We start from the raw sequence: 17,278 nt of genomic DNA, 5'->3' as shown, positions 1-17,278 counted from the left end.
CTTTCTATTTATCAAGATCTCAGGAAAATCATGGCATTTGCATACTTAAGCTCTATTCAACAATAGCTGCCAGTATGTGAAGCAATAAACAGCTTCAAGGCATGCAATAAACTCTGAGGTTTACTTACAAAACAGCATAGAGAATCATTCACTGCCAAGTTACTGAAGGTAATGCTGATTACTGCTATTAAAGTAGCTTTCAAATAGTTGCCCAAGTAAGTATTTCACATTCAAACCCAGATTTCAAATTCATCCTTTTTTTTTTTTTAAATTTAACTTTTAGGATGAACAGAATGGCTTATTCTGTTTAATTAAAAAATTTTTAAAAAAGAAACAAAAACAACTTTTTTTGTTTTTTATCAAGCAAGTTTAGAAATTGAAACTTCTTTGGATCATACTATGGTCTTCTGGCATGAAGTAAATGAAAATCATCTGTTTCCACTATAGTTATAAACTTTCGCTGAAAAATTATTTATAAGAAGGAGCTGATGAAAGTAGGTCTTCCCCATTTCCACAAAATTCAATTAAAAGTGACTAAAGATTATCAGCTGACTAATTATCTAGAAAACAAGAAAAAGCCCTCCATGGCTTTAAGAAGAGACATGATAGAAGTAAGAATAAAGATTAGAAATAGGGAGTAAAGGTCAGTTTTAAATGTTTCCTGCCCAGATTTCCAAAATACGGCTTTATTACTACATACAATGGCTTTATGGTTGTCCATAAAATTACATGACAGATAAGGATCTCATACTCTACCTTATTGCTTTGGTGACCACTTCCTCTAAGCCCGGGTGTCTCATTTTGGCACCACTAAAATCTTGGGCTGGTTAATTCTGCATTACTCTGACTCTCACCTACCCCTATATCTTAGTTTGGAAAAGCAAAGCAGTGAATCATTTGTAAAGGCATGAAACTGTTGGAATGGCAAAAAATTCTCTGGAGGAATCACTAAAATGAATCTTCTTGAAATTTGTCCTTCCATTTCTAAATATACAGAAGCTGGTGTTTTTAAATGGTGTTTTAATATTTTTGGAATTTCTAGAGGATATGTATGACATTTCATTACTTGAGTATCTTTTCTTTTTATTTATTTTTATTTTTTTAACATTTTTTATTGATTTATAATCATTTTACAATGTTGTGTCAAATTCCAGTGTTCAGCACAATTTTTCAGTCATTCATGGACATATACACACTCATCGTCACATTTTTTTCTCTGTGATTTATCATAACATTTTGTGTATATTTCCCTGTGCTATACAGTGTAATCTTGTTTATCTATTCTACAATTTTGAAATCTTTTCTTTCAGAAAACTTTTTATCCATTCATTCCCCCATTACCTCATCTTAAGGCTACATTAACCCAAGTCCTCATTTCAGATTTAATCAAGAGCAAGATTTTTTTTTTTGCACCTCTATGCCTTAATTACTGGGGCTGCCTCCAAATACAATCTACACAGAGCTAAGCAATAGAAAGAAGGGCACAAATGCCAGGGACTGATGACACTTGTCTGAAATGTTGGCTTTTGCCTTTCTTGAAATCAGATCCGACTGACATTCAACAGATCTTTATGGATCACACAGTATGTGTTCCAAGCGTTGTTTTAGTTACTGAGGATAAAATGGTGAATACAACGGAGTCTGTCATTGTGGACCTAATGTAGTATTTGGCACAGTGACATAACAAATAAGAGTGCACACGGGGTGAAAGCAGACAGGGGAAAGTGGATATGGAGCACGGGAAGACGGTTGTTGTTATTCTTTATAAGGTGGTCAAGTGAGACCATTTTGCTAAGGGGAAAAGCAAGCAGAAATATACAGGAAGGGAAGAAGTAATTCACGTGAATGTCTGAGAAAAGAGAACTTCAGACAGTGGGAATCATGAGTGAATGGGCCCCGAGGCAGGAGACAGCCAGTGTGCGAGGAGGCAGATGGGCAGGAATAGAATCACTGAGAAGATGGGAAGCAGGAGATGAGGTCAGGTAGGTATCACATTTTCTTTTATCCTAGGTGATTTGGGAAGCCACTGGAGGATTTTCACAAAGAAGCGAAGCTGTTTTCAAAAATTTTTCAAACAATTCCTCTGACTGTTATGTGAGGAATAGACTCATAAAGGGGTGAGAGTTAAGTCCAGTAGAAACCTACTGCATAATCCAGGCAGAATTTGACGGTGGCTAGTAACAGGAAGAAAGCAGTAAGGGTGGTAAGAAATAGTGAAATTCTGGAAATATTCTGGGATTAACTGGAAATAAGAGAGGGCTATGGAGAAAGAGAAAAGTCACAGATGGCTTGAAGGGTTTTGGCTTGAGATTTCAGACAACTGAGGATGTAATTTACTGAGCAGGGAAAAAATGCATGAGGACCAGTTGTTTTCTTGGGATTGGGGGAAGTAAGTACTGGGTGTCGAGTATGAAATACATGAATTTTGAGATGCTATGATAACATTATGATATGCCTCCCTAATACACCTTCAAAGGACAAAGAAATTTTTCCCCTGTATGTTGGAAATGTTGCCTCCTGAGAGGCTTCAGCTGTCGGTCCTATTCAGAGAATGCCTTTTCTGAAGAGAGCTACCTTCCCAAGGTCAAGTTGCTTTCTGAGGCAACCTGCATCCGACTCACTGACACAAGTATATAAAAGGCCTACCTTTATATAAAGGGCTATTTCAGCTGCAGAGCTTTCCAGGGGAGTCAGCTGAAGCCTTTATTGGGACTGCACTGAAGCTCAACTTTTCCCTAAACTTAATTCTGCTTTCTTCCTCTCCTTTCCACAGGAGCTGATTTCCAAAACAGTCGCTAATAAATGTCCTACAACTGAATCTTTTATCTCAAGGTCTGCTTCTCTGGAAACTCAATCTAAGACAGATGCTTATTTAATATCATATATATTTAATATCATATATATACATATCATACAGTTGACATGAGTCTAGAGTTTTAGAGCAGTGAGCTAAGATGGAGACATGAATTAGAAGTTATGAGCATATAACAATTTAAACCCACTAGAACAGATGAGATAATCTTAGAAGTGACTATAAATAGACCAGGTTAGAAGCTTGAGCCTTGAGGCATTTCAACTTTTAACAGCCAGGGAAATGAAGAGAAACCATCAAAGTAGACTGGGATAGAGCAGCCAGGGAGGGTGGGGGGAAATTCTACCAGACTCATGTACTGGAAGTCAAATAAATAAGTTATTTAATAGGAAAGGAATTATCTATTTTGTCATATCTTACTGATGGATAGAGTGTGTTAGGTAGTTAAATAAGTGGGGGCACCAGGCAGGCAGGTGGAGGAGAGGGAGGATGGTCCAGAAGATGGTGTCGTGTCTGCCTCCAGCATAAAGGGACTTTACTTCTAAGTGAGTGCCAGCAAGAAACCGGTTAAAACCTGGCAGCCATGGTTGCAGAAAGGACTTAACCAGACATGACCCAATGTTCATTGTATTATAATTAACACTGAGGTTTAGCGCCTCACTTCACTTTTTTTTTGTTTTGTTTTGTTTTGTTTTTTTCTGTCTACACCATGGGTAAGGACAGGCACAAAGGGGCCAAACATGACTAAGCATTCCAGGCACAAGAGCCGTCAATCAGTCAAAAGACCACCTCTAAGCGAGGGTATAAGAGAAGAGGGAGACAAAAAAACTGCCTCTTTTTCTCCCTTCAATCAGCCCACCTCCTGTTCTTGGAGGTGTATTTTTCATTTTCTATTAAAATCTTTCACTACACAACACACTGTCTCTCAACTGTAAATTTATCTTTTGGGTATGACAAGAAGAGGGGTCTTTACCTTTTGGGGTAAAAGAGTAAGATCAGGAACTGATTTGGCAATGGAATGAGCATTGGGATCTCAAAAAGAGCCATATCAATGGATTGCTGATACTGAACTTCTGATTATAACGGGGTCAAGAGAGAACAGAGAAAATGACCAAGACTTTCTCCAGGTAAGTGTGGATACTGTATCTGAGAAGTTCCCACAGGGAACGGAGGCACAGACCTGGGTAAGTGGCTAGAGTGGTTTATGGGATCAAGGGAAGTTTTTGCTGTTGTTGCTCTGTCTTTAACTGGGAGATACTGCAGCATATTTTCATGCTGATGGAAACATTCAGATACAGTAAGAGATTTTTACGATGCAGGACGGTAAAAAGATGATTCTCAAGCAATATCCTTGAGCAGGCCAGATGGGACAGGATCTAGCAGCGTGCTTTCAGGGTCAGCACAGAGAACACACAATTAAAAGGTGCTGTGTTTTTATTTTGCACTAAGCCTTGCAAACTGTAGCCAGTCCTGATTGTGATCTACGGAGCAGTGCCATTCTGCAAAGTGGTTATTATGGGTCATGATGATACAAGAAATGTACAGTAAATTTCTCCAGAGTAAAATTTAGAGTAGTTTAGAAAATTTTAAAGCGATTTGTCAGGGTGATTTTATATCTTGTTAAATCTAATAGTTAAAAAAAAAGGCTGTCTTCTTTATGTCTTTTGTATCTTATTTCATTTTTCTACTTAATTATTTAAACGCACCCTTCATTTCAGAGGCCTGAGAAGCACTGAAATAAGATGCAAGTGAAGGAAATGGTTTAGATAGGAAGATGGAGTGTTAATTTTTAATTACAAGATTAAAAACAAAACATAAATACAGGTGCAGAGAGGTTGGTAGATGTGTGATGAGAGGCTGTAAAAGTCTTCATCCAAGTGTTTGATGAAAATGTGGAGCAGGAGAGGTCCCAAAATACAACGTTTGTCCTTGCCAGTGAATCTTTGCCTCCAGGCTGAATACACACCACAAACCATCACCTGTGTTCACCTGTCCCACCAGCCACAGCGCCCCTGCTTAATGCTCAGTGATATCAGAAAAAGACTATTTCCTCTTACTAATTTACTTGTAGGTTCTTAATTACTTTCACAAGAACTTGAGAATACAGCTTTATTTCTTGCACTGTACCAAGTTTAAGATATCAGTTCTCTTTGAGTGCAAAATAAGGTAATTTTCACCCATTTCCTATGTACCCTACTTCTTGTTAGAGTGTAAGTTAGAGAATATAGTAAAGTCTAACTCCATTAAAAATGTGCATTTAAGTCACAGCCTACACATGTTCTGGGGCAAAATCTCATACTTTTTTTTTTTTTTTTTTACCATCTTTATTTCCTTCTTAAGCAAGGAAGGGTCAAGAAAAAAAAGATTTAGGAGGTGCTGTTTTAAATGTAGGGGTCTCCTTTCCCTAACCTCACTGACACTTCTCTGGCTTTATATCTCTGAGCATATTGCTGTCTATGGAAGATTTACATGAGGCTAAAGTATTCTTTGGGAAACGGAAAATACATATGTGACTAGAGAATACATAAAATACATTTTCCTCACTTTCGACAGCTTTGTATGCCTAGAGATGAAAAATCATCTCTAGATAATGTATATCCCATGGTGTCAAGGACATCAAACTTTTTTTTGAAACTTATAGACGTATCAGAATATCTGTTTTAAAGGAGAAAAATTTGCACTACAAATCAGATTTAATTTTCACAAAACACAGTTGTTTGACATTGTGAAACATCCCTCTCTGTAAAACACCTATCTTCTATCAATCTATGCGTCCTTCATATACAATATAAATTATACTTTGCAATCAGGCAACCAATATCAGTGTCCAATGTATTTCACCTTCCCATCTACACTCTCTATGACATTATCCTTTGAAGATAACATTAATGATGAAAGAGCCACTTGAAACCTAGTGCAAGGAAAGGTGAGAAAATGTATTTTCTACTACATGAATTGAAAATATAAATGAGAATTTAATTCCTCACACTTAGAAAAATCAAGGCCACCTACTAAATAGAATAAGTCATATATTATAAAACTGAAGGAGAAGTAGTCATCTTTTAGTACAATCTGCAGTGTTAGTCTATACAGTTACACATGAAAGAATCAAAATGCTCAAAAGAGTTTCTTTGATGACAGAGGAACAAATCTCCAGATGACATATCCAAAGTGATCCCCAGAATATAAATGACATTGCAAAATCTACAGCACAGGGCCTGTGATTCATGCATATTGTACCTGCACCAGCTGCAAAAACTTTCATGAATCATAAACTCCTGCATCATCTTCAGGGGAATAATATACCCTATTTCACAAGAAATATTCATCAAACAAGGAAAAAAAGGAAGAAAGAACCCTCAACACTTCTAGAACATTTCAAAGATGTCATAAAAACAAATTAGCACCTCTTACAGGACCTGTTCATGCAGAGGGGCCTACTACCTGACAGTGTGCATTTCATGCAGACTGTTCTGGAAATGGGTCAATTCTGTAGTGAGATCAAGGCAGCTGCAATTTTCCTTCAGGATGAAAAATAATAATCCTTTGAGGCATATAATTTAAATTCTACAGCTTTTTGAAGCTATTAAAAATAAGAAAAATGGATAAAGATGAAAATGCATGTTGCAAGCTCACCACTGCACCATCTTACACTCATATCCAAGTAGTTTCATTACTAGAACTCATGTTTTCCCTCGGGTAACCAGAGGTGGCGACATCTTACTTCTTGGTCTGCTTCACATCACTTTCTGTTTTCCCCTGCTATTTGTGTCTGAGCTGTTTTATCTGCTATTGCAGTCATCAGGAAGGAGAAGCCAGGAAGAGAAAAGTGGCTCAAGCTACCAGAGCCAGTTAGTTCACTGATAAACGGGACCAGAAGTTCACAGCAGTGGCTAAATTAAGTTTTCCCAGTGTCAACGGACATTATCTGTATAACAGTTTTCTTCACTTTGTGAAGAATCGAGAAGCAACTGTGAAAAAATAAAGTCAAGGCTGATCAAGCAGAATTTAGAAAAGAATGATTAGCCTTGAGAGTAGATCTACTCTGCTGTTGAAGGAACTGTTTGCAAGTTTGAGAACAACTGAAAGAACTAAGGGAACCTCAGTCTCTAGAAATGCAGATAGAATAAGGGTTAGCACACAGCCTCTAACGTCAGAAGCTAGAGATGGAATCCCCAACAGGATTCTGTCTGACATTAGAAAAGTTACTTCTTTGCTGGGAGTATAAAAGAGGAGGAAGTTTTCAAGTGCTGGGTGTAGTTCCTCATTGGCAGCAGCATTCAATTAAAATTAGATGTTGATGCTGTTATTATTAACATTGATCTCTTAGTGAACTACCTCTTGGGACTTCAACATGTTCCTTTGTTCTCTAAATCGCAAGTGATCATTCCTTCTCCAGAGCTGGTAAAATCATAAAGTGGGTGAATATACTCTTTAGAATGTATCCATTTCTCCATATTTGACATTTCACTTTCCTATCCATTATTCCAAGTGCCCAGTACCTTCTTCCTAACTTTTAAAATCTCAAATCTTAGTATGAATGAACTGAAAAACAAGAACAGCAATGTTCCTCTTGGAGAATAGGAACTTAAAAAAAATATTTTTTGCTTTCATTTCAGGAACTGAGCTATGCAAATTACATGCTCTCTCATTCCATCTCTGCTTCCCTACTCCAAAGACAACAACCTCCCTCTTCTCCCTTAAGTTTTCCAAGGTCTTCAAATTCTGTCTTTTGATATATACCAAAGCATAATTAGTCCCTGTTATTTTATTTAACAAATATGTATTAACCTAACATATGTATTTATATATATGAATAACACCTTAATAATTATTATTGCTTCTGTTTTTTACTAGCTAATATAAGGCATATATCAGATAACAGAGGATTTTGACACAGTTTAAATAAATAATCCCTTAATTCAATTTAATAGTTTAAACTAATGCTAAGTTGTGGGGGTACAAAAATATTCTTTTACTTTTTTTTTCTTTTTTAGAGGCGCCTTTATACTTTATTTAAACATAACAGACTTTTTGTTTGTTTGTTTTGTTTATTTTCAAATGATATTCAATTGTATACTGTAAGGGTCAGAAATTTTTTTTCCTTAAAAATTCATTAACATTTTCAGACTTTGTAGGCTACGTGGGGTCTCTGCATGTTATTCTTTGTTTCTTCCTTTTTTGTTTGTTTTGTTTTCATGTTTCATTTTTATTTGCTTATATTTGAACAAACTTCCAACAACATAAAAACCATTCCCAGCCCAGCCATACAAACAGGCCACTTTGCCCACAGGCTGTAGTTTGTCAACCTGTGCTCTACCACACCTGTGCTTTCTTTTTGCAAAAATCAACACTGGCATTACATCAAGTAAATTATTATTTCCACTACCACTCACTTTCAGAAATAAGTCCATGTATCAATAAAATAGAGAACTGGTAGAAAAATAGAGGGCAAGGACAAAGACATTTTAAATCAAGGAATAACTGCTAGCACTTATTTTTCCCTAATCCCAATCCTTCACCCTTATAGAAACAGGCTGTGTGCAAAGAAGGTAATATCTTTACTCCCTTTCCCATGCATGTGTTTGTTAACCATTTTGCAAAATGCAATTGAATTTTCCACCTTACTAGCAATAATAGGTGAATAGATCATTTGATTCAAAACTTGGTCAGAACTAAGACTAGTTCTCTACAGTCAGGCATAAGCATGATAATGGGTATTTTGACTATTTGCAGGAGTATGAAAGAAACTAAGTATTCCATCCTAAATAAGCTGTGTAGAAGTAATGCTAAGGGAATAATACGCTTTATCACTTTCCTCAACTAGTAATACAGGAGAGTATCACAATTAGGAATCTAGAAATGGAATGAAGCAGGTCTAGAGTTGATCGTTTTAAACGCCAAATACTACAGGTCTGCACCTCCACGGTATCTCCTAAACATTTTCTTCCTCTGTACTTTTGTTGTAGGTACAAAAGCTAAGACCTACATTATCCTAAACTCAGACTGAATAAGAAATTTCAACTCCTAGATAACAAATTAACTGGTTTTATTTCTTCCAGGCTGCTATCAGGCTACTGCGTTGATCACCTCCATTTCTGGTGTGTAGCTGACTTCATCAGTGATGTCTCAGTTTAAACCTGTAACTTTTACAATGGTGAAATTGTCTCATTATTTATTTGTATGAGGCATTCCTCATTATTTAAAATCAAATTTAGTTCCTAGGGACTTGGGATCAGGTGAATGTGGTCTTTTCACTCATATTCATTTTTCTTCCTTTTAATTTCCTTCTGATGCAGGAAGGATAAAGAGGGGAAAATCTATTTCTTAAAAGAATTGCCTGTACTGAGGTTGCACCAAAATTAGAGTGGAAGGGGACTAGCACCAACAGACTCCACTATCAAAGGATGCGACCCCCAAGTATCCATCCTAGGAATTGGTGGTCCCTTGAGAAATTCTGATGTATCTTCTACAGAATGCCCAGTTGGTGGTCTCTTGTTGTATATCTTGATATGTATGCCTTTCTTCTCTACATGCTGTAGTCCCCTTAATTTTCATTTATACTTAAAAGTTCCAACTCTGAGATCTATGGACCCAGGCAGGATCCATCTTACGTACAATGTTGAAAAAAGTCTTCAAGCGAGCAGTTCATGCCCTCCTGCTAACTGCCTACTCTGCCATGACATCGCCTTCCAATGCCCTTGAACTTGAGTAGATGCACGGCTCCAGTCCAATCAGCTGTTCAGCTGGAGAACTAGATGTCAATCTCCCCTTCTTTCTCCTGGATTTTCTGTTCTTAATCTTGAACTAAGAAAGACACTGAATTATCAAACACTGGAGGACCAAAAAATGTATCCTTATCTACTTCTGTGGTAAAGTTCTCCAAGACTGTTGAGATTGGATTCTTGGAGAGTATTCTACCAAGAACTAAGAATTCTTTGTGGTAGAATCTGGGAATTTATTTATTTATTTATTACTCAAATATGCTTTATCTAGCTAGATAATCTATATTTTATGTATAGATTGTATAGAATATATAGAATAATCTATATTCTATTCTATAACCTCTATGTTAGAGAGGGTAAGTCAGTTATTTTTTCCTGTAACTTTTTCTTCATGAGACCATTAAACTAAACTATATCATTCAACAAACTTTAGTATCTTTTACCCTCATATAACACCATAAAATCAACCTTTGGAAAACACAGAACTAATGTAATATAAAACATACCAACCTCACAGGAAAAAAAAAATAGTAGTTTTTCTATAGCCTAAACTAAAATAACATGATACAGTAGAGGCCTGATTTAAGACTCAGAGGGAAAAAAAAACTACTCTGGCTTGTAAACCTCGCTGTTTCTAAGTTGCAGTTTCCTCATTTTCCAGACAATGAAGACAATCATATCGGCTATTCATTAAAGTCACAGCAATGGCTTTGTCACCCTAGAGCATGTCTCTTTGGCATGAGTATTAATTTCGGTTGATTATTTTTAAGGCCCCCAAAACTCAGGAAGAAGTTTTGACCTTCCCCCTAACTGCCTAAAAGAATGTAGGTAGAGGATCTATTCTAGGAAGGAAGCTATCAGCACAGATAACTGCAGCATAAACTAGATGTGTAGACAGGGAGGAATCTAGTAAAATTTGTTTGTTAAAATTCCTCCTTGGTCTCATTGCCTCTGCAGGCCCAGGAAACATTCAGTTTTCCTGGGAGTCTCCCATGTATAAGTGTTATCAAATTTTTGTTTAATTTTCTCCTGTTAATCTATTTCATGTCTATTTCATTCTCAGACCAACCAGAAGAAACTAAACAGGTAAACGAAAATTTCTTCCTCCCCAACATGACCAAATGAAATGATGCATTGTATATATGTTGAAGAGATACAACTTTTTTTTTTTAGCAGGTCAAGGTAGCTGACTTTCAATACAGTATCACAATTTATAAGTAAAAAAATTAGAAATGAAACCAAATAAAAGATCTAGAAATATTACAGTAGCGATAAGGACAAATAATTTCAATTAAGAGAAATTGTAAAATACCCTGATTTATCAAATTCTTCTGAACCAATCAATTTTTTTTTGATTTATGTTTGTTTGATACTAAAAGCAATCGATGTGACACAGGATTTGGTATTCTGACAATTAACTTTCAATCTTCCATCTTTAAGAATGGACTATGTGAAACATGCACTTACCAACTATTTCTAATAGTTCATTGATAAGCTGTTTTTAAGAACCATACATATTTCTCTTTATTCAGAAAGTGAAATAGGCAGTGCTCTGCAGTCAGGGTTAGGGTGAGGGTGATTAACAGGTGGAGACTTTTGAATGTTGAACAATGGTTATCAGCCAAACTATAAAGTGGTCTCAGAGTAGAAACAGTACCAGTCCCCCAACTGCCTGAGGACGATAAAGAATCAAAGATGGAGAAATTGCAGGGATATTTTAAGTACATAGGGAGCGTGGGTAAGCACAGAAATGTTTCACTATAAGGCTTAGGCTACAACTTAGTAGTCCAATGAGCTTGGAAAAGGAGCCACCTACTTTTTGTGGCTCAGTTTCTCCATCTGTAAAATTATGATGATAATAATGATAGACACAATTACATTGGGTTTTTATAAGAAATAAATGGGGAAATATGAGTTAAAATATATATATTTATATACATATTAAATGTATATTTATTTGTATACTTTACTATTCAACATAAATATTTTGAAAATATTGGAAGTCCCTTTTTAGGAAAAATAAGACATCCCTGCCTGAATTTTGCCATAAACTTGTGGAATCATTTGCATATATGAAGGAAGATTACATATTCTTGATATATTAATTCAGAAGTATCTATGTGAATTTCTTTGGCCAATGAGGGTGGGGAGTAACTAATACATGGGGAGATATTATATGCATCATTCCTAGGTAACAGCAAATGACTAGGTTTTGATTTGTTTTCCTCATTCAAGAGATCAGTAAGGTTCTAGATAGAGGCTGTTTCATCAGTCAGAGTCGTGGAATGAAGACTGAATATCGGTCACTGCCACCTCGTGATGGGCGTAGAATGTGAAATCTGGCAACAAAAATCTAGCTATCTTAATTGATTCACAATTTGGTACTTAAAAGTGGAGAGTGCCATAACAAACACCCAAAATATAAATAGTAGTAACATCGAGAGAGGAAAGGGGTGAGGAAACTGTTATTGGATGCTGTAAGGATGGGACATCATGTTAGGCAGTAATGAATCATTTAGCAAAACTGCTATCTGCAATAACTGGGAAAGCAAAGGCTATGCCAAAAGAACTCAGGGCTCCTGACTATCAGACTTCACCATGTGACTGGTGTGTACCCCCAGTGGAAGGATCATACATCCCAAATGATTAACCCACAAATAGCCTGGTGACTTGGTTTGGTGGATGAATTGTGGGCAGAAGGGTCCTGTGTCACTTCTGGGAGAAGCATTATGAGCAAGCTTGTGGTTTGTTGTGCCTCTCTTTCCACTGTCAGAAGAACAACACTGTCCCAGGTAGAGGCTGCTCCACCACTCCAAACTACAGTGAAAATGATGAAAACAGAGCTGGAACTGAACCATGATGGACATACAGTGTGAGCAAGAAACCAGCTCTTCAGTTATAAACTTTTGAAATGTTGAGTTTGAGTGTGCACGTAATATAAACCCAGCTGTCCTTACTGAGACAATAAGTAAAGAACTTAAATAGTGCTTGCCTCATTAAGATCCACATCAGTGTTAACTATTATTTTTATATAAGAATGAGAATGATGGTGATGATACAAAGAGGTACCATGTGTAAGAAAGGAGGGTTATGCTAATGGCAATAGGGGTGAGCCAAACAGTCAATCAATTATAAATTATAAGGGTAAGTTGGAAGGAAATAACGCTTTTGTGAGGACAAAAGAAAGCTGAGACTCACTATATTTGAATATAATATATAGTGCTATTTGGCAGCACTGGCTTATCTTTAGAGTCGCAGAAGTTGATCAGAATTTCAAAGGGACAAAAGATTCAGGAAGCTATTCGATTCAACACATTTTAGCAATTTAAATACCTGAGGAAATTGGCGCCATGTCCAGTGGTGTGATGGTAAAAGTTTAACACCTGGCCCTGGACTGGTGGATACCGATTTGTTGTGTTTGCCAATTTCTGTGGCATAGGTACACGCGCCATGGCCAATTTCAAGCTAGCGATGTGACTGAACATGAACTTGGGGAGAGACTCATACTACTTGCTCTGAGGATCCCAGCGTGAGCTACGGCTCAGCACGCCACTCTAGCTGGCTTCCCTGGCAGGTCAGGATTATACAGAAGCATGCTTTGGAGCAAGATCCGACCAACTCTGGAAGAAAATGGCCTAAGACTAACCCTGATCAGCATAAGAAGATAGAAAAAGAAGAGCTCTGGGTAACATGTTCCTCTACTAGATGCCATCAGCAGAGCCAGGCAAAACAGCCTTAATACGCTGAGGAAAATCACAGCCTCCAAAACAACTTTTAGACAGAATGAAAGGAAAATACTTAAAAGGGAAGGGGGGGGCAGGGGACACAAATTGTTGTCTGAAAAGAAACCACTTTGATTCAGTCAAAACAAATTATTTTGAAGTCAGTTTGCTGTTATCTTTGAAAATAGATTTCTCCACAAATCCTGTCTTTCTAAACTGAGCTGTGAGTCGGCTGTGGGTAGTACCACATGTGAAAAAGTTGAGGATGTAGCCAGAAGTACTTCTAATGCATTCTGTTATTAGACGTCTTTGGAAGAGTAATTTCATGGAAGCTTTTCAACTTTTAGGTCAATAGTTTAAATTCAATCTCAGTTGATCATGAACAAATGTGTATGGTTGGCGGCCTATGAAAAATGCCTTGATGGTGTCACAAGAGTTCTTTCTAACAGAGACTGTCACTGCAGTTGGCACCCTTTCTTTTGCTTCTACCAGAAGCACAAAGGGTGAATAGAAATGTCATTTCAAGTATTTTCTCTGCTTTTGTACTAGAGAAATTGGAGATCTGAAAAAGGCCAACTCCTTTTCATCTTTAACTCACAGGTGGAATTATTTTCCTACCTTATGGTTCCTAGAAATTTCTGGGATTTATTGAAATGAAATCTGGCCATCCTACAAGTAAAATTATATCTTACTCATAGACAGTTAAATTATACAAAGGCGCATTCTTATGAAATATTTAAATGTAAAACATGTAAAATTTCTTGGCCTGAATCTTACAGATCTAAGATTTATTTTTCCTCCTCTTCTTGTTTAAATAAATGAATCCCCATCTATGTAAAGAAAGATTTTCATTATTCCATAAATGTACTTGTCTTAATATTTGGTTTCCCATATTTTATCCTTTTCATGATATAATCATGATGTTTTCTCCTTCCTAAAGAAACTGTAGGGTTTTTTTTCCTTTCTTTTATTTTGTCCATTAAAATCTCCCAAATTTCCTTATTACTAATATGTCTACTTCTATATAATTTTGTTTCCCAAGTTTTAATAGTAAATGAACAACAAAAGCCAATTCTCTCTAGCTACTTGGAACCACAACAACAAAATAAACGCAAGAGCAGACACAGAGAAGTATCTGGTCATGCTAACCAAATTTTTGGCAGCCTCAGATAATAGGTGGGATATAATGGTAGGAGCCTTGTTTTGGAAATAATGAGAACTCAAGCAACTGATTTAGACCTCATTTGTTTTCCATGAGGTTCACTTTCCACATCTAGATAATGAGGTTAATATGTTTCATTATTTTTACGTTCTTTCCATAAACATTCTATGGAATCCTGACTTTTATATCATTAGGATTTGAGTGAGAGGGTGTCAGTATTCAAGTGAGACTTGAGTAAGATGAAGCTATCCCTGTGCCACCTCGTTTTATGGTTAAAGACCGGTGCTGAGATTTTCCTAAGTCATCACATTAAAATCTCTCCTAACCTTCAAGGCTAGCTTCCTCAATTCTCATGTCAGCAACTCCTGCCACTCCCATATAACAACAGGAGAAGATAAATTCTCTGTCCCCTGAACATCCATAGGGAAAATAAAATGTCATGTTATGGTCCCTATGATTTTTACAACAAGTGACAGTTATTATCAACACCACACATATCCCAACTTGAAGCTGTAGATTCAGTTGAAAATACAGCATTTTCTGGCCAAATGTGTTTTAGTTAGGAATATGTAAATAGTGAAAGCCATGCTATCATTCTGAAAGTAACTCATATGCCCAGGAACTGGGAGCTGCTAATGGAAATACTGCCTAAACTTAACCACTTCATCTAAACAAATAAACCGAGGCACAGCAATTACAAGATTTGCCCATGGCCACAGAATGAAGTTGTCTGCTTCCCAATTAGAATGCCTAACATCAGCTGATGAATCTAAAGTTATTTTTTCCATAAAACACAGCAGCAAAAGTAAATCCTGCTGGCGCAAAGGAATCCAAGACAGAAAATAATAGTCAGCTGCAGACTCTTTGGATGCAAAACATAAAACACTCAAGGGCATGTTTCCAGTCCCTTCATTCTCTCCTGTAATGATCGCAGCTAATCCCTGCCAGCTAACGGTTCATTCTTCAATAGAGGCAATGGATAGCATAGGCTATCTATGGAAACCCTCCATCCATACTATTCCTGCTTTTCTTTCCAGATGGAATTTTCATTCACTAGAGTGTAAGCAGACATGGGAGGTTTTCTCCCCCCATGCACAGATATAAACCCATTTGCCTTCAAGGTTGTTGCTAGAACTTTACACATAAACTAAGGAGTATACCTGCAGATTTAATAAAACAGCACCGATCCTCATGGCTTCGCTGATTTCAAGGCTATACATCAGCTGTGGGAAGCGAGGAGGGCTTTGATTATTTGGAGGAAGCACTTCGATGTACACTGTGCAGATGGAGTGCCTGCAGAGAAAGAGAAGCGAACAAGATGGGTAAAAATCTACACCACATTTAATGACAGACTGCGTTTGGTATTCTGTTGTTGGGTTTACAGAAGAGGAAACTTTGAATTTTTATAGAAAATAAGAATTCAGACTGAAAGGATGGAAAAATAAAAGCTACCACCAAAATATAATGCTTTTATGAAATTATCTTAGTAAAAGGAAAGAAAATGCCTCAGGTACTGATTTTTCTACTTAGATTAATAGTGTGGATTAAAAAGAAATAGCTGTACAAATAAAACTAATAAATCATTTTGCCTTGACTTCTGACTTTATTTTTTAATGCTTCTCTAAATAGCAAAAAAATATTCTACAGATATCAGGTAAAATTAGCTGTCCTTGGAGCTCTTCCTACTAAACCAGCAGAGGGGGTATTGATTAAAAACAACACACCAAGCAAAATATGGGCTGTGTTTTTATTGGTTTTGTGGCTGGCATCAATGGCTTAATGAAATGCATGTCAAGAGTCAGGATCATAAAGTAATCATTGTGTAAAACAGTTGCAAACAAAATCAAATTTGTTTTTAAATCTTCTTTAAAGAATACAATAAGAAAATTTGCAATTAGATTTGAGTGAAGCCTTACATTGACAGGGATTTTTTTTTTGAGAGAGAGATAAAATATTCTCATAAGGACAAAAAATATTAGCATTGACATAATCACTTTTTTGGATATGTCTAACTCTGAAATTTCTTTATACAACAAAAGTTGAAGAAGCAAGACATTCAAGGTTTGTACACAAGAACACTGCCTAAAACATATTGAGACCCAGGGATTTACAAAGTTAGTCTTCTGTCTTGAAGAACATACCTTCACTGCCTGAGTTGTATGCTTTATACATATGTTAACAAAACTGTGCCTTTTTATTCAAAACATGTTTGTTGCAATTTCTATTTGGGGGCTAGAATTTTCTAAATGTAGACCAAAGCTCTTTTTATTAAGTGCATCAGTTAAAAGACATGGTCACCAGAAACATTTAACTGAGATTATTATACTATAATAGTCTACTTTTTGAAAAGCTTTTAAGAGAAATACAGATCCTAGGCACTGAAAATGTTTTGTTTAACTTATCACCTTATAATATGCCTAAGTCCAAATTGTTTGTGAACATATTCTCAGTAGACGAGATACTTATAGAATATTAAGTACCTTTAACAAGCTGCAGTAACTTTAAAAAATTTCATACTTAAAAGTATCACATTGTTCCAAAGTAATCTCATTTTAAATTAAAATCTCTTAGACTTTATAATCTGTTAAAATATCTGTAATTCGTTCTTGATCTGATTTTATCTCCTTTTTATTAAAAGTTGCCAATAAAATTAATCAAATTATAATCGTTTTTCTTTTAAAAATATTTTTTACATCTCAGTCTTTAAGGATAAGATGTTTAAAGCCGGTTAAAATGGATAATGAAATGTTGCTTATAAACTTCCAGGTATGAAGTTTAACTTACAGGTATTATCATGGCTAGATGCAAAACACAGTGGAAAGAAAAATATCAGGAGGTTACAAATTTAGTGTGCAAA

The 17,278-nt window shown here is 36.3% G+C and overlaps 1 protein-coding gene and 1 long non-coding RNA gene across 2 annotated transcripts in view; one reads left to right on the top strand and one right to left on the bottom strand.

Annotated features, from left to right (window-relative positions):
- Positions 1 to 17,278, bottom strand: part of LOC102539006 (protocadherin-15) — a 379,801-nt gene that overhangs the window by 179,623 nt on the left and 182,900 nt on the right. The window contains exon 13 of the mRNA XM_072971518.1: positions 15,582 to 15,714. Within this exon, the coding sequence (XP_072827619.1) occupies positions 15,582 to 15,714 (133 nt within the window). The remainder of the gene's footprint in view (positions 1 to 15,581; positions 15,715 to 17,278) is intronic.
- The window catches only part of LOC140699349 (uncharacterized), a 29,767-nt gene continuing 21,361 nt past the window's right edge, over positions 8,873 to 17,278 (top strand). Inside the window, exons 1-2 of the long non-coding RNA XR_012077462.1 lie at positions 8,873 to 8,954; positions 10,601 to 10,623. This is a non-coding gene — a long non-coding RNA (uncharacterized lncRNA). The remainder of the gene's footprint in view (positions 8,955 to 10,600; positions 10,624 to 17,278) is intronic.

This window comes from Vicugna pacos, chromosome 11 (assembly GCF_048564905.1).
Source record: "Vicugna pacos chromosome 11, VicPac4, whole genome shotgun sequence".
NCBI classification, from domain to species: domain Eukaryota; kingdom Metazoa; phylum Chordata; class Mammalia; order Artiodactyla; family Camelidae; genus Vicugna; species Vicugna pacos.
Note: the sequence above shows the minus strand (reverse complement) of the source record. Positions and strands in the feature narration are given on the sequence as shown.